Below are 26,394 nucleotides of genomic sequence, written 5' to 3'. Positions count from 1 at the left end.
TGCTTACAGGGTGAGGACAAACTGTCAAGCCTTTTACATAGACTGCTTACAGGGTGAGGACAAACTGTCAAGCCTTTTACATAGACTGCTTACAGGGTGAGGACAAACTGTCAAGCCTTTTACATAGACTGCTTACAGGGCGAGGACAAACTGTCAAGCCTTTTACATAGACTGTTTACAGGGTGAGGACAAACTGTCAAGCCTTTTACATAGACTGCTTACAGGGTGAGGACAAACTGTCAAGCCTTTTACATAGACTGCTTACAGGGCGAGGACAAACTGTCAAGCCTTTTACATAGACTGCTTACAGGGTGAGGACAAACTGTCAAGCCTTTTACATAGACTGCTTACAGGGTGAGGACAAACTGTCAAGCCTTTTACATAGACTGCTTACAGGGTGAGGACAAACTGTCAAGCCTTTTACATAGACTGCTTACAGGGCGAGGACAAACTGTCAAGCCTTTTACATAGACTGCTTACAGGGTGCGGACAAACTGTCAAGCCTTTTACATAGACTGCTTACAGGGTGAGGACAAACTGTCAAGCCTTTTACATAGACTGCTTACAGGGTGAGGACAAACTGTCAAGCCTTTTACATAGACTGCTTACAGGGTGAGGACAAACTGTCAAGCCTTTTACATAGACTGCTTACAGGGTGAGGACAAACTGTCAAGCCTTTTACATAGACTGCTTACAGGGTGAGGACAAACTGTCAAGCCTTTTACATAGACTGCTTACAGGGTGAGGACAAACTGTCAAGCCTTTTACATAGACTGCTTACAGGGTGAGGACAAACTGTCAAGCCTTTTACATAGACTGCTTACAGGGTGAGGACAAACTGTCAAGCCTTTTACATAGACTGCTTACAGGGTGAGGACAAACATGTTTGGGTCAACTATCCCTTTAAGGTAGTGTTTTCTTTATAACATTTCCTGCTTTTAACCTTTATACATTTGTAAAGCATGAAAAGTATATTCACCTGAGTTCCTCTATGTCCTGCCCCAGCTGGTCTCTCTCTCTCTCCAGTGAGAGGACATTCCCCGTCACATCCTGGTTCTCTCTTAGTAGTTCCTCGGTCTCTCTCTCTGCCCTCCTCTGCTGCTCTGTCGCTTGGCACAGCTCTGCCTGTAGACCTCTCAACTCCTCACACACTGCACCGTGCTGCGCAGACAGCTGTAAACCCACATCCAGAACAATACGCAAAAAAAATGATCACGTGAATAGAAGCAACACAAACCATGGAGAGGAAGGCACTGTTCTCCTTCACCTCTTCCAGTTGTTTTTCATCCCGTCCTCTCTCCTCCAGCAGAGCGGTGACTTCTCTCTCCTTGTCCTCCCGTAGGGTCTCCACCTCTCTCCCCAGCTCCCTCTCTCTGTCCCTCAGCTGCTGCAGGGAGCTCAGCTCTGATCCTCGACGAGTCCTGTACACGGCCAAATACATCGATTGATTGTCACACACAGCCTAATCACTGACGGAACTATCACGATCACAAATCAGCCCTCACAGACAGGCACTGAGGGAAATAAATGTTCATACATTAGTCTTCAAAACAGATGTAATTGACATTATTTGAAACAGTTGTAATGGACATAAAGGTCTACTTTGAGGAAGTCGCATCATGTCCTACCTTAACTCTGTGCTCTCATTGGACTGGGTGTTGAGCTCCCTACGAAGGGTCACGACCTTTGCCTCTAGTCCCTGTAGCTGGGCCTGGAGGTCAGCCATCTCCATCTCAAGCTAGAGGGGAAGAAGAACAAGGCTGTTCTCTGTGGTTCCAGAGCAGATGTATGTTCTCAGTGGTTCTAGAGCAGATGTCTGTTCTCTGTGGTTCTAGAGCAGATGTCTGTTCTCTGTGGTTCTAGAGCAGATGTCTGTTCTCTGTGGTTCCAGAGCAGATGTCTGTTCTCTGTGGTTCTAGAGCAGATGTCTGTTCTCTGTGGTTCTAGAGCAGATGTCTGTTCTCTGTGGTTCTAGAGCAGATGTCTGTTCTCTGTGGTTCTAGAGTAGATGTCTGTTCTCTGTGGTTCTAGAGCAGATGTCTGTTCTCTGTGGTTCTAGAGTAGATGGCTGTTCTCTGTGGTTCCAGAGCAGATGTCTGTTCTCTGTGGTTCTAGAGTAGATGGCTGTTCTCTGTGGTTCTAGAGCAGATGTCTGTTCTCTGTGGTTCTAGAGCAGATGTCTGTTCTCTGTGGTTCTAGAGCAGATGTCTGTTCTCTGTGGTTCTAGAGTAGATGTCTGTTCTCTGTGGTTCCAGAGCAGATGTATGTTCTCTGTGGTTCCAGAGCAGATGTCTGTTCTCTGTGGTTCTAGAGTAGATGTCTGTTCTCTGTGGTTCTAGAGTAGATGTCTGTTCTCTGTGGTTCTAGAGCAGATGTCTGTTCTCTGTGGTTCTAGAGCAGATGTCTGTTCTCTGTGGTTCTAGAGCAGATGTCTGTTCTCTGTGGTTCCAGAGCAGATGTCTGTTCTCTGTGGTTCTAGAGCAGATGTCTGTTCTCTGTGGTTCTAGAGTAGATGTCTGTTCTCTGTGGTTCTAGAGCAGATGTCTGTTCTCTGTGGTTCTAGAGCAGATGTCTGTTCTCTGTGGTTCTAGAGCAGATGTCTGTTCTCTGTGGTTCTAGAGCAGATGTCTGTTCTCTGTAGTTCTAGAGCAGATGTCTGTTCTCTGTGGTTCCAGAGCAGATGTCTGTTCTCTGTGGTTCCAGAGCAGATGTCTGTTCTCTGTGGTTCCAGAGCAGATGTCTGTTCTCTGTGGTTCTAGAGCAGATGTCTGTTCTCTGTGGTTCTAGAGCAGATGTCTGTTCTCTGTGGTTCTAGAGCAGATGTCTGTTCTCTGTGGTTCTAGAGCAGATGTCTGTTCTCTGTGGTTCTAGAGTAGATGTCTGTTCTCTGTGGTTCTAGAGCAGATGTCTGTTCTCTGTGGTTCTAGAGCAGATGTCTGTTCTCTGTGGTTCTAGAGCAGATGTCTGAGACAGTTTAGCAGTATTTACTATGTTAGGGGTTAATGTATACCTGTAGTGGGTTAATGTATACCTGTAGTGGGTTAATGTATACCTGTAGTGGGTTAATGTATACCTGTAGTGGGTTAATGTAGTTAGGGTTAATGTATACCTGTAGGGGTTAATGTATACCTGTAGTGGGTTAATGTATACTTGTAGTGGGTTAATGTATACCTGTAGGGGTTAATGTATACCTGTAGTGGGTTAATGTATACCTGTAGTGGGTTAATGTATACCTGTAGTGGGTTAATGTAGTTAGGGTTAATGTATACCTGTAGTGGGTTAATGTATACCTGTAGTGGGTTAATGTATACCTGTAGTGGTTAATGTATACCTGTAGTGGGTTAATGTATACCTGTAGTGGTTAATGTATACCTGTAGTGGGTTAATGTATACCTGTAGTGGGTTAATGTATACCTGTAGTGGGTTAATGTATACCTGTAGTGGGTTAATGTATACCTGTAGTGGGTTAATGTATACCTGTAGTGGGTTAATGTATACCTGTAGTGGGTTAATGTAGTTAGGGTTAATGTATACCTGTAGTGGGTTAATGTATACCTGTAGTGGGTTAATGTATACCTGTAGTGGGTTAATGTATACCTGTAGTGGGTTAATGTAGTTAGGGTTAATGTATACCTGTAGTGGGTTAATGTATACCTGTAGTGGGTTAATGTATACCTGTAGTGGGTTAATGTAGTTAGGGGTAATGTATACCTGTAGTGGGTTAATGTAGTTAGGGGTAATGTATACCTGTAGTGGGTTAATGTATACCTGTAGTGGGTTAATGTATACCTGTAGTGGGTTAATGTATACCTGTAGTGGGTTAATGTAGTTAGGGTTAATGTATACCTGTAGTGGGTTAATGTAGTTAGGGTTAATGTATACCTGTAGTGGGGTAATGTATACCTGTAGTGGGGTAATGTATACCTGTAGTGGGTTAATGTAGTTAGGGTTAATGTATACCTGTAGTGGGTTAATGTATACCTGTAGAGGGGTAATGTATACCTGTAGTGGGTTAATGTATACCTGTAGTGGGGTAATGTATACCTGTAGTGGGTTAATGTATACCTGTAGTGTTTTAATGTATACCTGTAGTGGGTTAATGTATACCTGTAGTGGGTTAATGTAGTTAGGGTTAATGTATACCTGTAGTGGGTTAATGTAGTTAGGATTAATGTATACCTGTAGTGGGTTAATGTAGTTAGGGTTAATGTATACCTGTAGTGGGTTAATGTATACCTGTAGTGGGTTAATGTAGTTAGGGGTAATGTATACCTGTAGTGGGTTAATGTATACCTGTAGAGGGTTAATGTATACCTGTAGTGGGTTAATGTATACCTGTAGTGGGTTAATGTAGTTAGGGGTAATGTATACCTGTAGTGGGTTAATGTATACCTGTAGAGGGTTAATGTATACCTGTAGTGGGTTAATGTATACCTGTAGTGGGTTAATGTATACCTGTAGTGGGTTAATGTATACCTGTAGGGGTTAATGTATACCTGTAGTGGGTTAATGTATACCTGTAGTGGGTTAATGTATACCTGTAGTGGGTTAATGTAGTTAGGATTAATGTATACCTGTAGTGGGTTAATGTAGTTAGGGTTAATGTATACATGTAGTGGGTTAATGTATACCTGTAGTGGGTTAATGTAGTTAGGGTTAATGTATACCTGTAGTGGGTTAATGTAGTTAGGATTAATGTATACCTGTCGTTAGGGGTTAATGTATACCTGTAGTGGGTTAATGTATACCTGTAGTGGGTTAATGTAGTTAGGGTTAATGTATACCTGTAGTGGGTTAATGTAGTTAGGGTTAATGTATACCTGTAGTGGGTTAATGTATACCTGTAGTGGGTTAATGTAGTTAGGGTTAATGTAGTTAGGGTTAATGTATACCTGTAGTGGGTTAATGTATACCTGTAGTGGGTTAATGTATACCTGTAGTGGGTTAATGTAGTTAGGGTTAATGTATACCTGTAGTGGGTTAATGTATACCTGTAGGGGTTAATGTAGTTAGGGTTAATGTATACCTGTAGTGGGTTAATGTATACCTGTAGTGGGTTAATGTATACCTGTAGTGGGTTAATGTAGTTAGGGTTAATGTATACCTGTAGGGGTTAATGTAGTTAGGGTTAATGTATACCTGTAGTGGGTTAATGTATACCTGTAGTGGGTTAATGTATACCTGTAGTGGGTTAATGTAGTTAGGGGTAATGTATACCTGTAGTGGGTTAATGTAGTTAGGGGTTAATGTATACCTGTAGTGGGTTAATGTATACCTGTAGTGGGTTAATGTAGTTAGGGGTAATGTATACCTGTAGTGGGTTAATGTAGTTAGGGTTAATGTATACCTGTAGTGGGTTAATGTAGTTAGGGTTAATGTATACCTGTAGGGGTTAATGTAGTTAGGGTTAATGTATACCTGTAGGGGTTAATGTAGTTAGGGTTAATGTATACCTGTAGTGGGTTAATGTATACCTGTAGGGGTTAATGTATACCTGTAGTGGGTTAATGTAGTTAGGGTTAATGTATACCTGTAGTGGGTTAATGTAGTTAGGGTTAATGTATACCTGTAGTGGGTTAATGTAGTTAGGGTTAATGTATACCTGTAGGGGTTAATGTAGTTAGGGTTAATGTCTACCTGTAGTGGGTTAATGTATACCTGTAGGGGTTAATGTAGTTAGGGTTAATGTATACCTGTAGTGGGTTAATGTATACCTGTAGTGGGTTAATGTATACCTGTAGTGGGTTAATGTATACCTGTAGTGGGTTAATGTAGTTAGGGTTAATGTATACCTGTAGTGGGTTAATGTATACCTGTAGTGGGTTAATGTAGTTAGGGTTAATGTATACCTGTAGTGGGTTAATGTAGTTAGGGTTAATGTATACCTGTAGTGGGTTAATGTAGTTAGGGGTTAATGTATACCTGTAGTGGGTTAATGTATACCTGTAGTGGGTTAATGTAGTTAGGGTTAATGTATACCTGTAGTGGGTTAATGTAGTTATGGTTAATGTATACCTGTAGGGGTTAATGTATACCTGTAGTGGGTTAATGTATACCTGTAGAGGGGTAATGTATACCTGTAGTGGGTTAATGTATACCTGTAGAGGGGTAATGTATACCTGTAGTGGGTTAATGTATACCTGTAGAGGGGTAATGTATACCTGTAGTTAGGGTTAATATATACCTGTAGAGGGGTAATGTATACCTGTAGTTAGGGTTAATGTATACCTGTAGAGGGGTAATGTATACCTGTAGTTAGGGTTAATGTATACCTGTAGAGGGGTAATGTATACCTGTAGTTAGGGTTAATGTATACCTGTAGAGGGGTAATGTATACCTGTAGTTAGGGTTAATGTATACCTGTAGAGGGGTAATGTATACCTGTAGTTAGGGTTAATGTATACCTGTAGTGGGTTAATGTAGTTATGGTTAATGTATACCTGTAGGGGTTAATGTATACCTGTAGTGGGTTAATGTATACCTGTAGTGGGTTAATGTATACCTGTAGTGGGTTAATGTAGTTATGGTTAATGTATACCTGTAGGGGTTAATGTATACCTGTAGTGGGTTAATGTATACCTGTAGGGGGTTAATGTATACCTGTAGTGGGTTAATGTATACCTGTAGTGGGTTAATGTATACCTGTAGTGGGTTAATGTATACCTGTAGTGGGTTAATGTATACCTGTAGTGGGTTAATGTAGTTAGGGTTAATGTATACCTGTAGGGGTTAATGTATACCTGTAGTGGGTTAATGTATACCTGTAGTGGGTTAATGTATACCTGTAGTGGGTTAATGTATACCTGTAGTGGGTTAATGTATACCTGTAGGGGGTTAATGTATACCTGTAGTGGGTTAATGTATACCTGTAGTGGGTTAATGTATACCTGTAGTGGGTTAATGTAGTTAGGGTTAATGTATACCTGTAGTGGGTTAATGTATACCTGTAGTGGGTTAATGTATACCTGTAGTGGGTTAATGTATACCTGTAGTGGGTTAATGTATACCTGTAGTGGGTTAATGTATACCTGTAGGGGGTTAATGTATACCTGTAGTGGGTTAATGTATACCTGTAGTGGGTTAATGTATACCCGTAGTGGGTTAATGTATACCTGTAGTGGGTTAATGTATACCTGTAGTGGGTTAATGTATACCTGTAGTGGGTTAATGTATACCTGTAGGGGGTTAATGTATACCTGTAGTGGGTTAATGTATACCTGTAGGGGGTTAATGTATACCTGTAGTGGGTTAATGTATACCTGTAGTGGGTTAATGTATACCTGTAGTGGGTTAATGTATACCTGTAGTGGGTTAATGTATACCTGTAGTGGGTTAATGTAGTTAGGGTTAATGTATACCTGTAGGGGTTAATGTATACCTGTAGTGGGTTAATGTATACCTGTAGTGGGTTAATGTATACCTGTAGTGGGTTAATGTAGTTATGGTTAATGTATACCTGTAGGGGTTAATGTATACCTGTAGTGGGTTAATGTATACCTGTAGTGGGTTAATGTATACCTGTAGAGGGTTAATGTATACCTGTAGTGGGTTAATGTATACCTGTAGAGGGTTAATGTATACCTGTAGAGGGTTAATGTATACCTGTAGTGGGTTAATGTATACCTGTAGTGGGTTAATGTATACCTGTAGAGGGTTAATGTATACCTGTAGTGGGTTAATGTATACCTGTAGAGGGGTAATGTATACCTGTAGTGGGTTAATGTATACCTGTAGAGGGTTAATGTATACCTGTAGAGGGGTAATGTATACCTGTAGAGGGTTAATGTATACCTGTAGAGGGTTAATGTATACCTGTAGGGGTTAATGTATACCTGTAGAGGCTTAATGTATACCTGTAGTGCCTGGGCGTTGAGCTCTCTCTTGTCCTTGGCTAAGGCTTCGTTTAAGGCAGCCATCTTCTCTAGGGCGTCACGGTGCTCTGACACTTCTCTCTTCAGAAGGGTTTGACCGGACAACAGGGTTAACACTGACTCACGGGCCTGGAGAGAAGGACAGGGAGGAGTGAGGGAGGAGAGAGGAAGGAGGAGGAGAGGACAGAAGGAGGAGGGAGGAAGTGGGAGGAGAGAGAGGGAGGAGAGAGGAAGGAGGAGGAGAGGACAGGAGGAGGAGAGAGGAGGGAGGAAGCGGGAGAGGACAGATGAGAGAGGGAGAGAGGGAGGAGAGAGGAAGGAAGCGGGAGGAGAGAGAGGGAGAGAGGAAGCGGGAGGAGAGGACAGATGGAGGAGAGAGGGAGGAGGAGAGGACAGAAGGAGGGAGGAAGCGGGAGGAGAGAGAGGGAGGAGAGAGGAAGCGGGAGGAGAGGACAGATGGAGGAGAGAGGAAGCGGGAGGATAGGACAGATGGAGGAGAGAGGGAGGAGGAGAGGACAGAAGGAGGGAGGAAGCGGGAGGAGAGAGAGGGAGGAGAGAGGACAGATGGAGGAGAGAGGGAGGAGGAGAGGACAGATGGAGGAGAGAGGAAGGAAGCGGGAGAGGACAGATGAGAGAGGGAGAGAGGGAGGAGAGAGGAAGGAAGCGGGAGGAGAGAGAGGGAGGGAGGAAGCGGGAGGAGAGGACAGATGGAGGAGAGAGGAAGCGGGAGGATAGAGAGAGAGGAGAGGACAGATGGAGGAGAGAGGAAGGAGGAGGAGAGGACAGATGGAGGAGAGAGGAAGCGGGAGGATAGAGAGAGAGGAGAGGACAGATGGAGGAGAGAGGAAGGAGGAGGAGAGGACAGATGGAGGAGAGAGGAAGCGGGAGGAGGAGAGAGGGAGGAGAGGACAGATGGAGGAGAGAGGAAGGAGGAGAGAGAAGCAAGTACTCTATATTATAGGGTGTCCACCACTCTGCCCAGAGTGGGTGAAAACACACTTTGGTGATGAAACTTCAGTTCCTGATGTAATGAAACACATTTTACCAAAACAAATATGATTCTTCATTTTCTGAATCGTTCAGTGGGGTCTCTAACAACATTACCATTATATCCCAAAAGACGGATTTCGTAACCTATTACACCCCATAATAAGCACCGAGCTCTGTTGTAACCTATTACACCCGATAATAAGCACTGAGCTCTGTTGTAACCTATTACACCCGATAATAAGCACTGAGCTCTGTTGTAACCTATTACACCCGATAATAAGCACTGAGCTCTGTTGTAACCTATTACACCCCATAATAAGCACCGAGCTCTGTTGTAACCTATTACACCCCATAATAAGCACTGAGCTCTGTTGTAACCTATTACACCCCATAATAAGCACCGAGCTCTGTTGTAACCTATTACACCCCATAATAAGCACCGAGCTCTGTTGTAACCTATTACACCCCATAATAAGCACTGAGCTCTGTTGTAACCTATTACACCCCATAATAAGCACTGAGCTCTGTTGTAACCTATTACACCCCATAATAAGCACTGAGCTCTGTTGTAACCTATTACACCCCATAATAAGCACTGAGCTCTGCTGTAACCTATTACACCCCATAATAAGCACTGAGCTCTGCTGTAACCTATTACACCCGATAATAAGCACTGAGCTCTGTTGTAACCTATTACACCCGATAATAAGCACTGAGCTCTGCTGTAACCTATTACACCCGATAATAAGCACTGAGCTCTGCTGTAACCTATTACACCCGATAATAAGCACTGAGCTCTGTTGTAACCTATTACACCCCATAATAAGCACTGAGCTCTGTTGTAACCTATTACACCCCATAATAAGCACTGAGCTCTGTTGTAACCTATTACACCCCATAATAAGCACTGAGCTCTGTTGTAACCTATTACACCCCATAATAAGCACTGAGCTCTGTTGTAACCTATTACACCCCATAATAAGCACTGAGCTCTGTTGTAACCTATTACACCCCATAATAAGCACTGAGCTCTGTTGTAACCTATTACACCCCATAATAAACACTGAGCTCTGTTGTAACCTATTACACCCCATAATAAACACTGAGCTCTGCTGTAACCTATTACACCCCATAATAAACACTGAGCTCTGCTGTAACCTATTACACCCCATAATAAGCACTGAGCTCTGCTGTAACCTATTACACCCCATAATAAACACTGAGCTCTGCTGTAACCTATTACACCCCATAATAAGCACTGAGCTCTGCTGTAACCTATTACACCCCATAATAAACACTGAGCTCTGCTGTAACCTATTACACCCCATAATAAACACTGAGCTCTGCTTTAACCTATTACACCCCATAATAAGCACTGAGCTCTGCTGTAACCTATTACACCCCATAATAAACACTGAGCTCTGCTGTAACCTATTACACCCCATAATAAACACTGAGCTCTGCTGTAACCTATTACACCCCATAATAAGCACTGAGCTCTGCTGTAACCTATTACACCCCATAATAAGCACTGAGCTCTGCTGTAACCTATTACACCCCATAATAAACACTGAGCTCTGCTGTAACCTATTACACCCCATAATAAGCACTGAGCTCTGCTGTAACCTATTACACCCCATAATAAGCACTGAGCTCTGCTGTAACCTATTACACCCCATAATAAGCACTGAGCTCTGCTGTAACCTATTACACCCCATAATAAGCACTGAGCTCTGCTGTAACCTATTACACCCCATAATAAGCACTGAGCTCTGCTGTAACCTATTACACCCCATAATAAGCACTGAGCTCTGCTGTAACCTATTACACCCCATAATAAGCACTGAGCTCTGTTAACAGTCATTTTTTTAGGATTTGACATGTTGTGGTCGTTGTCTGCAAAGTTGTTTCCGCGGGTCACAAAAAGCTAAATTAGCGTGACACGAGCTGGATTAAATTAGCGTGACACGAGCTGGATTAAATTAGCGTGACACGAGCTGGATTAAATTAGCGTGACACGAGCTGGATTAAATTAGCGTGACACGAGCTGGATTAAATTAGCGTGACACGAGCTGGATTAAATTAGCGTGACACGAGCTGGATTAAATTAGCGTGACACGAGCTGGATTAAATTAGCGTGACACGAGCTGGATTAAATTAGCGTGACACGAGCTGGATTAAATTAGCGTGACAGGAGCTGGATTAAATTAGCATGACACGAGCTGGATTAAATTAGCGTGACACGAGCTGGATTAAATTAGCGTGACACGAGCTGGATTAAATTAGCGTGACACGAGCTGGATTAAATTAGCGTGACACGAGCTGGATTAAATTAGCGTGACACGAGCTGGATTAAATTAGCGTGACACGAGCTGGATTAAATTAGCGTGACACGAGCTGGATTAAATTAGCGTGACACGAGCTGGATTAAATTAGCGTGACACGAGCTGGATTAAATTAGCGTGACACGAGCTGGATTAAATTAGCGTGACACGAGCTGGATTAAATTAGCGTGACACGAGCTGGATTAAATTAGCGTGACAGGAGCTGGATTAAATTAGCATGACACGAGCTGGATTAAATTAGCGTGACACGAGCTGGATTAAATTAGCGTGACACGAGCTGGATTAAATTAGCGTGACACGAGCTGGATTAAATTAGCGTCACACGAGCTGGATTAAATTAGCATGACACGAGCTGGATTAAATTAGCATGACACGAGCTGGATTAAATTAGCGTGACACGAGCTGGATTAAATTAGCGTGACACGAGCTGGATTAAATTAGCGTGACACGAGCTGGATTAAATTAGTATGACACGAGCTGGATTAAATTAGCATGACAAGAGCTGGATTAAATTAGCATGACACGAGCTGGATTAAATTAGCATGACACGAGCTGGATTAAATTAGCATGACACGAGCTGGATTAAATTAGCATGACACGAGCTGGATTAAATGGAAAAGGCTTTGAAATAAAAAGCTTGTGGTACTCTGAGCTACGTTAACTCTACGTAAACACTTCACAGAGATACGCTTCTTTCTTGTGAGTAATCTTTAAAAAACATCAGGAATTACGCATTAATATGAAAGATGTATACTAAAATATTAAAATACCACATGCTGTCTCAAAATCAACAACAAACAACAACAACATTTTTAATATATATATTTTTTAATTTAACCTTTATTTAAGTAGGCAAGTCAGTTAAGAACTAATTCTTATTTACAATGACGGCCTAGGAACAGTGGGTTAACTGCCTTGTTCAGGGGCAGAACGACAGATTTTCACCTTGTCAGCTCTGGGATTTGATCCAGCAACCTTTCAGTTACTGGCCCAACGCTCTAACCACTAGGCTACCTGCCGCCCTTGAAGGCATATTCCCTGACCGGGAATCGAACCCGGGCCGCGGCGGTGAGAGCGCCGAATCCTAACCAATCATGTAAACAAAGGCCGACGAAATACACCGATCATGTGTCAGATTCAATCAAAGACTCAGAGGTTAGAGGTCAGAGGTGATAGTAGTACCTTGCTTAGAGCATCCTTAGCATCAGCAGCTTCCTCCTCTGCCCTCTCCCTGTCCAGCTGTTCTCTCTGCAGCGCTCCCTGTAGAACATGCAGCTCCATGCGGATACAGGCCTCACGCTCACTGAGATGGGCACTCTCTACCAGGTCAGCCTCCAACCTGTCAATCAAATGGTTTATAAAGCCCGTGGTACATCAACAGTTGTCAAAAAAGTGCTTTACAGTAACTTTACAGTAACTTTACAGTAACCTGGACTAGGTACCGTCTCTGCCTCTCGCTCTCCAGCTCGTTCCTCTGCTCCTCCTCTCTCTCTCTCTCCAGTCTCAGGCGTTCGTTCTCCTTCCTCCTCTCCTCACTCTGTCTCTCTTCGTCCTCCAGCTGACTCCTCAGGGAGCCCACCATCTCTCTCTCACTGACACACAAACAACATCAACAACAAACAACATCAACATTAACAGCAACAACAAACAACAGCAGCAACAGAAACTGAATGTCTTACCTGAGTAACATATCCTGTATGTCTTACCTGAGTAACATGTCCTGTATGTCTTACCTGAGTAACATCCTGTATGTCTTACCTGAGTAACATGTCCTGTATGTCTTACCTGAGTAACATCCTGTATGTCTTACCTGAGTAACATCCTGTATGTCTTACCTGAGTAACATCCTGTATGTCTTACCTGAGTAACATATCCTGTATGTCTTACCTGAGTAACATCCTGTATGTCTTACCTGAGTAACATCCTGTATGTCTTACCTGAGTAACATGTCCTGTATGTCTTACCTGAGTAACATCCTGAATGTCTTACCTGAGTAACATCCTGTATGTCTTACCTGAGTAACATCCTGTATGTCTTACCTGAGTAACATCCTGTATGTCTTACCTGAGTAACATCCTGTATGTCTTACCTGAGTAACATATCCTGTATGTCTTACCTGAGTAACATCCTGTATGTCTTACCTGAGTAACATATCCTGTATGTCTTACCTGAGTAACATCCTGTATGTCTTACCTGAGTAACATCCTGTATGTCTTACCTGAGTAACATCCTGTATGTCTTACCTGAGTAACATCCTGTATGTCTTACCTGAGTAACATGTCCTGTATGTCTTACCTGAGTAACATCCTGAATGTCTTACCTGAGTAACATGTCCTGTATGTCTTACCTGAGTAACATCCGGAATGTCTTACCTGAGTAACATCCTGTATGTCTTACCTGAGTAACATCCTGAATGTCTTACCTGAGTAACATCCTGTATGTCTTACCTGAGTAACATCCTGTATGTCTTACCTGAGTAACATCCTGTATGTCTTACCTGAGTAACATCCTGTATGTCTTACCTGAGTAACATCCCAACATCCTGAATGTCTTACCTGAGTAACATCCTGTATGTCTTACCTGAGTAACATCCTGTATGTCTTAAAAAGGTAACATCCTGTATGTCTTACCTGAGTAACATCCTGTATGTCTTACCTGAGTAACATCCTGAATGTCTTACCTGAGTAACATCCTGTATGTCTTACCTGAGTAACATCCTGTATGTCTTACCTGAGTAACATGTCCTGTATGTCTTACCTGAGTAACATCCTGAATGTCTTACCTGAGTAACATGTCCTGTATGTCTTACCTGAGTAACATCCTGTATGTCTTACCTGAGTAACATCCTGTATGTCTTACCTGAGTAACATCCTGTATGTCTTACCTGAGTAACATCCTGTATGTCTTACCTGAGTAACATCCTGTATGTCTTACCTGAGTAACATGTCCTGTATGTCTTACCTGAGTAACATCCTGTATGTCTTACCTGAGTAACATGTCCTGTATGTCTTACCTGAGTAACATCCTGTATGTCTTACCTGAGTAACATCCCAACATCCTGAATGTCTTACCTGAGTAACATCCTGTATGTCTTACCTGAGTAACATCCTGTATGTCTTAAAAAGGTAACATCCTGTATGTCTTACCTGAGTAACATCCTGTATGTCTTACCTGAGTAACATCCTGAATGTCTTACCTGAGTAACATCCTGTATGTCTTACCTGAGTAACATCCTGTATGTCTTACCTGAGTAACATGTCCTGTATGTCTTACCTGAGTAACATCCTGAATGTCTTACCTGAGTAACATGTCCTGTATGTCTTACCTGAGTAACATCCTGTATGTCTTACCTGAGTAACATCCTGTATGTCTTACCTGAGTAACATCCTGTATGTCTTACCCGAGTAACATCCTGTATGTCTTACCCGAGTAACATCCTGTATGTCTTACCTGAGTAACATCCTGTATGTCTTACCTGAGTAACATCCTGTATGTCTTACCTGAGTAACATCCTGTATGTCTTACCTGAGTAACATGTCCTGTATGTCTTACCTGAGTAACATCCTGAATGTCTTACCTGAGTAACATCCTGTATGTCTTACCTGAGTAACATCCTGAATGTCTTACCTGAGTAACATCCTGTATGTCTTACCTGAGTAACATCCTGTATGTCTTACCTGAGTAACATCCTGTATGTCTTACCTGAGTAACATCCTGTATGTCTTACCTGAGTAACATCCCAACATCCTGAATATCTTACCTGAGTAACATCCTGTATGTCTTACCTGAGTAACATCCTGTATGTCTTAAAAAGGTAACATCCTGTATGTCTTACCTGAGTAACATCCTGTATGTCTTACCTGAGTAACATCCTGTATGTCTTACCTGAGTAACATGTCCTGTATGTCTTACCTGAGTAACATCCTGAATGTCTTACCTGAGTAACATCCTGTATGTCTTACCTGAGTAACATCCTGTATGTCTTAAAAAGGTAACATCCTGTATGTCTTACCTGAGTAACATCCTGTATGTCTTACCTGAGTAACATCCTGTATGTCTTACCTGAGTAACATGTCCTGTATGTCTTACCTGAGTAACATCCTGTATGTCTTACCTGAGTAACATCCTGTATGTCTTACCTGAGTAACATCCTGTATGTCTTACCCGAGTAACATCCTGTATGTCTTACCCGAGTAACATCCTGTATGTCTTACCCGAGTAACATCCTGTATGTCTTACCTGAGTAACATCCTGTATGTCTTACCTGAGTAACATCCTGTATGTCTTACCTGAGTAACATCCTGTATGTCTTACCTGAGTAACATCCTGTATGTCTTACCTGAGTAACATCCTGTATGTCTTACCTGAGTAACATCCTGAATGTCTTACCTGAGTAACATATCCTGTATGTCTTACCTGAGTAACATATCCTGTATGTCTTACCTGAGTAACATCCTGTATGTCTTACCTGAGTAACATGTCCTGTATGTGCGTGAGCTCCTGTCCTTCATGCAGGCTCTGTTTCTGCCTCTCCTCTGTGTCCGTCTCCAGCTGTCTGACTCTCTGTTCCAGCCCTGCCCTCTCCTCAGCCAGCCTCCGCAGGCTCGCCGCAGCCTCCTGAAGGGACATGGACACTGGTTGGTTGTTTGTTCTTAACTAGTTCACGGTGAAACAGGAAGAGATATCTTCGCTACTCAGGAGGGAAAAAACAGGTTGAAATGACATCAGTAGAACACGCTTGGCCTGCTGGGTGCTGTCTTCAAACAGCCAATCGGAACAGCGGGACAGATATACGTCATCAACAGACCTGTACTTCCTGGTGCCGCCACAGCAGGTTGGTCTCAGCCTGGGCCAATACAGCCAGCACCTGGGTGAGCCCTCGAGTCAACAGGTCTGGTCCTAACCAATCACTGGACAGAGTAGGGCTACTGCTACTCTGTCCATCCAGACTCTGGGAGCTCAGCACCTTGGACTGGACAAGAGAAACAACCACATTAAACAGGCCATTATAATGGACCAATACAGTGGGCTGGGGGGTGTGTTCATTTATAACATTAAACAGGCTATTATAATGGACCAATACAGTGGGCTGGGGGGTGTGTTCATTTATAACATTAAACAGGCTATTATAATGGACCAATACAGTGGGCTGGGGGGTGTGTTCATTTATAACATTAAACAGGCTATTATAATGGACCAATACAGTGGGCTGGGGGGTGTGTTCATTTATAACATTAAACAGGCTATTATAATGGACCAATACAGTGGGCTGGGGGGTGTGTTCATTTATAACATTAAACAGGCTATTCTAATAGACCAATACAGTGGGATGTGTTCATTTATAACATTAAACAGGCTATTATAATAGACCAATACAGTGGGCTGGGGGATGTGTTCATTTATAACATTAAACAGGCTATTATAATAGACCAATACAGTGGACTGGGTGTGTTCATTTATAACATTAAACAGGCTATTATAATGGACCAATACAGTGGGATGTGTTCATTTATAACATTAAACAGGCTATTCTAATGGACCAATACAGTGGGCTGGGGGGTGTGTTCATTTATAACATTAAACAGGCTATTATAATGGACCAATACAGTGGACTGGGTGTGTTCATTTATAACATTAAACAGGCTATTATAATAGACCAATACAGTGGGATGTGTTCATTTATAACATTAAACAGGCTATTATAATAGACCAATACAGTGGGCTGGGGGGTGTGTTCATTTATAACATTAAACAGGCTATTCTAATGGACCAATACAGTGGGATGTGTTCATTTATAACATTAAACAGGCTATTATAATGGACCAATACAGTGGGATGTGTTCATTTATAACATTAAACAGGCTATTATAATGGACCAATACAGTGGGATGTGTTCATTTATAACATTAAACAGGCTATTATAATGGACCAATACAGTGGGCTGGGTGTGTTCATTTATAACATTAAACAGGCTATTATAATGGACTAATACAGTGGGCTGGGTGTGTTCATTTCTATGCAGTGTTTTAACTACTGTTCAATGGATTTGTAAAATGGATTAAATATTTTCTTCTTTTTTTTTTTACACACGATATCCCATAATGACAAAACGAAAACATTTTAGCAAATTTATAAAAAATGTATAACAGAAATACCTTATTTACATAAGTATTCAAACCCTTTGCTATGAGACTAGAAATTGAGCTCAGGTGCATCCTGTTGCCATTGATCATCTGAGATGTTTCTACAACTTGATTGGAGTCCACCTGTGGTAAATTCTATTAATTGGACATGATTTGGAAAGGAACACACCTGTCTATATAAGGTCCCACAGTTGACAGTACATGTCAGAGCAAAAACCAAGCCATGAGGTCGAAGGAAATGTCCGTAGAGCTCCGAGACAGGATTGTGTCGAGGCACAGATCTGGGGAAGGGTACCAAAACGTTTCTGCTGCATTGAAGGTCCCCAACAACACAGTGGCCTCCATCATTCTGAAATGGAAGAAGTTAGGAACCACCAAGACTCTTCCTAGAGCTGGCCGCCCGGCCAAACTGAGCAATCTGGGGAGAAGGGCTTTGGTCAGGGAGGTGACCAAGAACCCAATGGTCACTCTGACAGAGCTCCAGAAATCCTCTGTGGAGATGGGAGAACCTTCCAGAAGGACAAACATCTCTGCAGCACTCCACCAATCAGGCCTTTATAGTAGAGTGTCCAGACGGAAGCCACTCCTCAGTAAAAGGCACGACAGCCCGCTTGGAGTTTGCCAAAGGCACCTAAAGGACCTAAAGGAGAAACAAGATTCTCTGGGCTGAAGAAACCAAGATTGAACTCTTTGGCCTGAATACCAAGCGTCACGTCTGGAGGAAACCTGGCACCATCTTTACGGTGAAGCATGATGGTGGTAGCTTCATGCTGTGGGGATGTTTTTCAGTGGCAGGGAGACTAGTCAGGATCGAGGGAAAGATGAACGGAGCAAAGTACAGAGAGATCCTTGATGAAAACCTGCTCCAGATCGCTCAGGACCTCAAACTGGGGCGAAGGTTCACCTTCCAACAGGACAACGACCATAAGCACACAGGCAAGACCACGCAGGAGTGACTTCGGGACAAGTCTCTGAATGTCATTGAGTGGTCCAGCCAGAGCCCGGACTTGAACCCGATTCGAACAACTCTAGAGAAACCTGAAAATAGTTGTGCAGTGACACTCCCCATCCAACCTGACAGAGCTTGAGAGGATCTGCAGAGAAGAACGGGAGAAACTCCCCAAATACAGGTGTGCCAAGCTTGTAGCGTCATACCCAAGAAGACTTGAGGTTGTAATCGCTGCCTTAGGTGCTTCAACAAAGTACTGAGTAAAAGGTCTGAATACTTATGTGATATTTCATTTTTTGTATTTTTATAAATTAACAAAAATTTATAAAAACCCTGTTTGGCTTTGTGATTATGGAGTATTTGTGATTATGGAGTATTGTCTTGACTGATGAAGGAAAACAAACATTTAATCCATTTTAGAATGAGTCTGTAACGTAACAAAATGTTGAAAATGTCAAGGGGTCTGAATACTTTCCAAATGCACCGAACATTCTGATCTGATTGGTCAGTCTTACCAGTTTTAGAACGGCCTGACAGACCTGTATATTCTGATCTGATTGGTCAGTCTTACCAGTTTTAGAACGGCCTGACAGACCTGTATATTCTGATCTGATTGGTCAGTCTTACCAGTTTTAGAACGGCCTGACAGACCTGTATATTCTGATCTGATTGGTCAGTCTTACCAGTTTTAGAACGGCCTGACAGACCTGTATATTCTGATCTGATTGGTCAGTCTTACCAGTTTTAGAACGGCCTGATAGACCTGTATATTCTGATCTGATTGGTCAGTCTTACCAGTTTTATAACGACCTGATAGACCTGTATATTCTGATCTGATTGGTCAGTCTTACCAGTTTTAGAACGGCCTGATAGACACACTCTAGAGTTCTCTCTGTGTTTGTCTGTCTCTCCTTTTCTCTCTCCTCTTTCTTCTCCAAAGCCATCCCTCGCTCCATCTTCCTCTCCTCCTCCAGTCCTTCTATCTTTTGATCCTGAATGGTACGAGATAACTCTGAGATCCTGTGGAAGCAGAGAGGAGGACGGTTGGAGGAGTGCAGAAACAACCCTGTCTACCTCCAGACAACGAGAAACAGGATGTATCATGTCTGAGGCAGAGACAAAGGCTGTGTCCCAAATGACACCCTGTTCCCAGGGAGAGCCCCCCGGTCAAAGGGAGAGCCCCCCGGTCAAAGGGAGAGCCCCCTGGTCAAAGGGAGAGCCCCCTGGTCAAAGGGAGAGCCCCCCGGTCAAAGGGAGAGCGCCCCCCGGTCAAAGGGAGAGCCCCCCGGTCAAAGGGAGAGCGCCCCCCGGTCAAAGGGAGAGCCCCCTGGTCAAAGGGAGAGTTCCCCGGTCAAAGGGAGAGCCCCCCGGTCAAAGGGAGAGCCCCCCGGTCAAAGGGAGAGGCCCCTGGTCAAAGGGAGAGGCCCCTGGTCAAAGGGAGAGCCCCCCGGTCAAAGGGAACGCCCCCCGGTCAAAGGGAGAGGCCCCTGGTCAAAGGGAGAGGCCCCTGGTCAAAGGGAGAGCCCCCTGGTCAAAGGGAGAGCCCCCTGGTCAAAGGGAGAGCCCCCCGGTCAAAGGGAGAGCCCCCCGGTCAAAGGGAGAGCCCCCCGGTCAAAGGGAGAGCCCCCTGGTCAAAGGGAGAGCCCCCCGGTCAAAGGGAGAGCCAGATCCAAAGCAGTGAGTAGTGTTCTCAGATGGTGGTGAAGGCAGGAAAGGCAGGGTGCCCCCTTTAGGACTGGAGTAACATTTTAGTCTGACCTGTTATTCAGATGCAGGGTCTCAGCTTCATAGAGGGCTCTGAGCTCTGTCAGCTCCCTCTCTCTCTCCTTCTCTCTCTCCTCTCTCTCCCTCTCCTTATGGTCGTGGTCCAGATCCTGCAAGGAGAGAGGGCCCAGGGTGGAGGAGAGAGGAGGTGAGCCCAGGGTGGAGGAGTGGGGTGGGGCGGAGGCAGAGCGGGGAGCAGGAGGAAGGTTGGTTGTAGGGTCACTGGGACGTAGAGATAGAGACACCACTGAACCACAGTGGGAGAGGAGAGAGGAAGACAGACGAGAGAACTCAGCTCTAAGCTCCCAGAGGTCCCTGTGGATGGGACAAACAACAATCATTATCAACTATATACCAGAAGTACGTCCAGAATGGCACTCTAATCCCTATACAGTGCACTACTTTAGACCAGAGGCATAGGGCTCTTTTAACCAGAGCTCGAGTCAAAAGTAGTGCACTATATAGGGAGTAGGGTGCCACTTCAGACACAACCGTAGAGATAGAGTTTTGAAGATACTGCTTTGAAATGTTTTCCAGGCATCAGTTTTACCTGTCAGTGGCAGTCTTCATGGTGTGACAGTGTCGTCTCAAAGTGACCACATCTCCCCATATGGACATCAGATGACCCTGCCCCCGGTCTACATGACCGGTCAGTCTCTGAAGAAGGGACGAGAGAAAAGAGGGGACGAGAGACAAGAAGGGGACGAGAGACAAGAAGGGGACGAGAGACAAGAGGGGACGAGAGAAAAGAGGGGACGAGAGACAAGAAGGGCACGAGAGACAAGAGGGGACGAGAGACAAGAGGGGACGAGAGAAAAGAAGGGACGAGAGAAAAGAAGGGACGAGAGACAAGAGGGGACGAGAGACAAGAGGGGACGAGAGACAAGAGGGGACGAGAGAAAAGAAGGGACGAGAGACAAGAAGGGACGAGAGACAAGAAGGGGACGAGAGACAAGAGGGGACGAGAGACAAGAAGGGGACGAGAGAAAAGAGGGGACGAGAGACAAGAAGGGGACGAGAGACAAGAGGGGACGAGAGACAAGAGGGGACGAGAGACAAGAGGGGACGAGAGACAAGAAGGGGACGAGAGAAAAGAGGGGACGAGAGACAAGAAGGGGACGAGAGACAAGAAGGGGACGAGAGACAAGAGGGGACGAGAGACAAGAGGGGACGAGAGACAAGAGGGGACGAGAGAAAAGAGGGGACGAGAGAAAAGAGGGGACGAGAGACAAGAAGGGGACGAGAGACAAGAGGGGACGAGAGAAAAGAGGGGACGAGAGACAAGAAGGGGACGAGAGACAAGAGGGGACGAGAGACAAGAGGGGACGAGAGAAAAGAAGGGACGAGAGACAAGAGGGGACGAGAGACAAGAGGGGACGAGAGACAAGAGGGGACGAGAGACAAGAGGGGACGAGAGACAAGAGGGGACGAGAGACAAGAAGGGACGAGAGACAAGAAGGGACGAGAGACAAGAAGGGGACGAGAGACAAGAGGGGACGAGAGAAAAGAAGGGACGAGAGAAAAGAAGGGACGAGAGACAAGAAGGGACGAGAGACAAGAAGGGACGAGAGACAAGAAGGGGACGAGAGACAAGAGGGGACGAGAGAAAAGAAGGGACGAGAGAAAAGAAGGGACGAGAGACAAGAAGGGACGACAGACAAGAAGGGGACGAGGGACAAGAGGGGACGAGAGACAAGAGGGGACGAGAGACAAGAGGGGACGAGAGACAAGAGGGGACGAGAGACAAGAGGGGACGAGAGACAAGAAGGGGACGAGGGACAAGAGGGGACGAGAGACAAGAGGGGACGAGAGACAAGAGGGGACGAGAGACAAGAGGGGACGAGAGACAAGAAGGGACGAGAGACAAGAAGGGACGAGAGACAAGAAGGGACGAGAGACAAGAAGGGACGAGAGACAAGAAGGGACGACAGACAAGAAGGGGACGAGGGACAAGAGGGGACGAGAGACAAGAGGGGACGAGAGACAAGAGGGGACGAGAGACAAGAGGGGACGAGAGACAAGAGGGGACGAGAGACAAGAGGGGACGAGAGACAAGAAGGGACGAGAGACAAGAAGGGACGAGAGACAAGAAGGGACGAGAGACAAGAAGGGACGAGAGACAAGAAGGGACGAGAGACAAGAAGGGACGAGAGACAAGAAGGGACGAGAGACAAGAGGGGACGAGAGACAAGAAGGGGACGAGAGACAAGAGGGGACGAGAAAAAAGAGGGGACGAAAGACAAGAAGGGACGAGAGACAAGAGGGGACGAGAGACAGGAAGAAGAGAGGGTCCGCATGATGAAACAGCTCCGGTAATTTAGGAAACATGAAACAAGAATGAAACACATCTCCTATTCAGTCTGTCAATCAGTCTACCTCGTTATCTTTCTGCCACTCCATCTCCCTCAGTCCCGCCTCCTCCACGGCTTTGGACCAATCAGTAGTCAGTTTGCAAAGGTCCTCTCTCAGTGCTTCATTTACCTGGCCTGATTGGCTGAGCTGGCCACGAAGGAGAGAGTTCAGATCTGCCAGCCCTACACTCCTGCTCACCCAAACACACCCAACACACCCAACACACCCAAACACACCAAACACACCCAAACACACCCAAAGGGAATAGAGCGTCACCATCTTGTCAAGGTACCTTATTATATTGATTGTAAAATATATACAGTATATAGTTGTTTTTCGTGGGTGTGGGTTACAGGTACTATATACAAATTCCTATAATTTAATAGGCAGTTCATATCATATTTACATGTGAGCTGCCACTCGAAAAGAAACTAAACATTTAGGAAAATTACATAAATACAAGTTGAAAAAGTTTAACACAGTCAGTATATAACAAACCCGCTTTGGTCCGTGTGGACCCATTTGGGTAAGTCTAGAGATGAACAGTTTAATGTCGGTATTTATCAAACATAGGAGGAGAACACGGGGAACGCGCCGAGTGAGAACACGGGGAACGCGGCGAGTGAGAACACGTGGAACGCGGCGAGTGAGAACACGTGGAACGCGGCGAGTGAGAACACGGGGAACGCGGCGAGTGAGAACACGGGGAACGCGGCGAGTGAGAACACGGGGAACGCGGCGAGTGAGAACACGGGGAACACGGCGAGTGAGAACACGGGGAACGCGGCGAGTGAGAACACGGGGAACGCGGCGAGTGAGAACACGGGGAACACGGTGAACACGGGGAACACGGGAAACACGGCGAGTGAGGACACGGGGAACGCGGCGAGTGAGAACACGGGGAACGCGGCGAGTGAGAACACGGGGAACGCGGCGAGTGAGAACACGGGGAACACGGCGAGTGAGAACACGGGGAACGCGGCGAGTGAGAATACGGGGAACGCGGCGAGTGAGAACACGGCGAGTGAGAACACAGGGAACACGGCGAGTGAGAACACGGGGAACACGGCGAGTGAGAACACGGGGAACGCGGCGAGTGAGAACACGGGGAACGCGGCGAGTGAGAACACAGGGTGGCTTTCTTACCTTTCGTAATAAAAGCTAAATTAGTGATGTATTCACATCTCTCTGGTCTCTGTCTTTTCAATAAATGAAGTTCTGTCTTAACTTTGGAAAGACGAACAGCTACCTGGTCTGAAAAGAGTGTTTGTTGACAACCCTCTACCTCAGTTAACAACATTTCCAACTCTGACATTTTCTTTAACTGTGATTTATTCAACTCATACGCAGTTTGAGCTTCTGTGTCTGTTTAACACGTGATGTGTCCCACACCCACCTCTGCTGTTCCTCCTCCAGCCTGATGAGGGCGCTCTCTAAGGAGTCACTGTGCTCATTCCTGATCCTCCTCTGCACAACAACAGAAGAAGACAAAACACTAAATTAACTGATATCACAGATTATCCATTATACTGACCGGATACTGTAGTGGCTGCTCTAACAATGGAAAAAATGATTTACAAAATGGAAGGCAGTCGGGAGGAGGCGAGATCAGGTGGGACCATTCTAGCCAATGAGAGAGCAGATATAGGTGTGAACAACAGGCACAATGGATTCCACTAGTTACCACAGCCACAAATTCAAAATGGCTACATCCTAAAAAGTCATAAAAACAAACATTTTGCTTGTAGGTCTTAATTTAAGGTTCGGCGTAAGGTTAGCAGTGTGGTCAGGGTTTAAAATCACATTTTAATAAAATAAATTGTAGAAATAGCATGGGTTTCTGACTTTGTGTCTGTGGTACCTAGTGACGACCAGGCACAACGCAGATATAAAGTGTTGTCAAGATGTCACAATTATATCAGTACACTCGTAACAACCTAATCATTACAAAACTTATATTCGATCAAATAAGCCACACATATCAAATAAGATATTAATATTTTATTTTTTTAAACAAATTCGACACTCTTTCATCTTATCGCTTGGTGAGCGAAACAACGCCACCTGCTGGAAAAGACAGATTTTGTTTTATCCCACTCGTGTCGCCTCTTCCTCTCTGATGACGTGCAGATTCAAATAACTACAGCTTCATCAAGAACTCCCTTGAAAAAGAGATATCTTCATGGGTTTGACCTGGTTAAATAAAGGATTCATCAAATGATAGATTTCCCCTCTAACCTCGCGTTTCAGGAGCTCTCTTTCTTCAGTCTTCACCTGGTATTCCAAACCCTGACAGCGATCCCGGTATTCCAGCACCTGACAACAGACCGTATGATCACAGTGTAAACAAGAGAGCAACAATTATTTTCTTTGCCATGTTTAAGAGCGTCAATTCTGCTCAGTCGCTGACGACTTTATGCTGTTAAAACAAGTCCATTATAGCCCCACAGCGCCAACCCTTTCAACCCTGACCTTGTTCTGCAGTTTGTGGATGAGTAGAGCCTGCCGGGCCTCCCTCTCTCTGCCATCTCGCATCTTCCTTCTCAACTCACTGTCCAGACGCAGAGGAACACACAGGGACGGGTCCAGGGACTGGGACAGCTAACCAAGGGGACAGAGACAGAGAGTTAGTTACACTACCGTTCAAAAAGTTTGGGGTCACTTAGAAAATGTCCTTGTTTTTTAAAGAAAAGCAAATTTTTTGTCCATTAAAATAACATCAAATTGATCAGAAATGCAGTGTAGACATTGTTAATGTTGTAAATGACTATTGTAGCTGGAAACGGCTGATTTTAATGGAATATCTACATAGGCGTACAGAGGCCCATTATCAGCAACCATCACTCCTGTGTTCCAATGGCACGTTGTGTTAGCTAATCCAAGTTTATCATTTTAAAAAGGGTAATTGATCATTAGAAAACCCTTTTGCAATTATGTTAGCACAGCTGAAAACTGTTGTTTTGATTAAAGAAGCAATAAAACTGGCCTTCTTTAGACTAGTTGAGTATCTGGAGCATCAGCATTTGTGGGTTCGATTACAGGCTCAAAATGGCCAGAAACAAATACTTTCTTCTGAAACTCGTCAGTCTATTCTTGTTCTGAGAAATGAAGGCTATTCCATGTGAGAAATTGCCAAGAAACTGAAGATCTCGTACAACGCTGTGTACTACTCCCTTCACAGAACAGCGCAAACTGGCTCTAACCAGAATAGAAAGAGGAGTGGGAGGCCCCGGTGCACAACTGAGCAAGAAGACAAGTACATTAGAGTGTAGTTTGACAAACAGATGCCTCACAGGTCCTCAACTGGCAGCTTCATTAAATAATACCCACAAAACACGTCTCAACATCAACAGTGAAGAGGCGACTCCGGGATGCTGACCTTCTAGGCAGAGTTGCAAAGAAAACGCCATATCTCAGACTGGCCAATAAAAATAAAAGATTAAGACGGGCAAAAGAACACAGACACTGGACAGAGGAATATTGGAAAAAAGTGTTATGGACAGACGAATCTAAGTTTGAGGTGTTCGGATCACAAAGAGGAACATTCGTGAGACACAGTAAAAATGAAAAGATGCTGGAGGAGTCCTTAACGCCATCTGTCAAGCAAGGTGGAGGCAATGTGATGGTCTGGGGCTGCTTGGTGGTTGACGCCATCTGTCATGGTGGAGGCAATGTGATGGTCTGGGGCTGCTTGGTGGTTGACGCCATCTGTCATGGTGGAGGCAATGTGATGGTCTGGGGCTGCTTGGTGGTTGACGCCATCTGTCATGGTGGAGGCAATGTGATGGTCTGGGGCTGCTTGGTGGTTGACGCCATCTGTCAAGCATGGTGGAGGCAATGTGATGGTCTGGGGCTGCTGTGGTGGTTGACGCCATCTGTCAACATGATGGAGGCAATGTGATGGTCTGGGGCTGCTTGGTGGTTGACGCCATCTGTCATCATGGTGGAGGCAATGTGATGGTCTGGGGCTGCTTGGTGGT

At 44.6% G+C, this 26,394-nt stretch overlaps 1 protein-coding gene across 1 annotated transcript in view; it reads right to left on the bottom strand.

Annotated features, from left to right (window-relative positions):
- LOC129821558 (rootletin-like) overlaps window positions 1-26,394 on the bottom strand; it is a 98,976-nt gene that overhangs the window by 39,359 nt on the left and 33,223 nt on the right. Inside the window, exons 3-17 of the mRNA XM_055879220.1 lie at window positions 24,887-25,015; window positions 24,653-24,730; window positions 23,811-23,881; window positions 22,439-22,604; window positions 20,613-20,719; window positions 20,057-20,377; window positions 19,150-19,318; window positions 16,014-16,178; window positions 15,675-15,823; window positions 12,649-12,798; window positions 12,389-12,545; window positions 7,854-8,000; window positions 1,629-1,738; window positions 1,268-1,421; window positions 980-1,173 (exon numbers count right to left, since the gene is read on the bottom strand). Of these exons, the coding sequence (XP_055735195.1) occupies window positions 980-1,173; window positions 1,268-1,421; window positions 1,629-1,738; window positions 7,854-8,000; window positions 12,389-12,545; window positions 12,649-12,798; window positions 15,675-15,823; window positions 16,014-16,178; window positions 19,150-19,318; window positions 20,057-20,377; window positions 20,613-20,719; window positions 22,439-22,604; window positions 23,811-23,881; window positions 24,653-24,730; window positions 24,887-25,015 (2,267 nt within the window). The remainder of the gene's footprint in view (window positions 1-979; window positions 1,174-1,267; window positions 1,422-1,628; window positions 1,739-7,853; window positions 8,001-12,388; window positions 12,546-12,648; window positions 12,799-15,674; window positions 15,824-16,013; window positions 16,179-19,149; window positions 19,319-20,056; window positions 20,378-20,612; window positions 20,720-22,438; window positions 22,605-23,810; window positions 23,882-24,652; window positions 24,731-24,886; window positions 25,016-26,394) is intronic.

Source organism: Salvelinus fontinalis, chromosome 23 (assembly GCF_029448725.1).
Source record: "Salvelinus fontinalis isolate EN_2023a chromosome 23, ASM2944872v1, whole genome shotgun sequence".
NCBI lineage: Eukaryota > Metazoa > Chordata > Actinopteri > Salmoniformes > Salmonidae > Salvelinus > Salvelinus fontinalis.
Note: the sequence above shows the minus strand (reverse complement) of the source record. Positions and strands in the feature narration are given on the sequence as shown.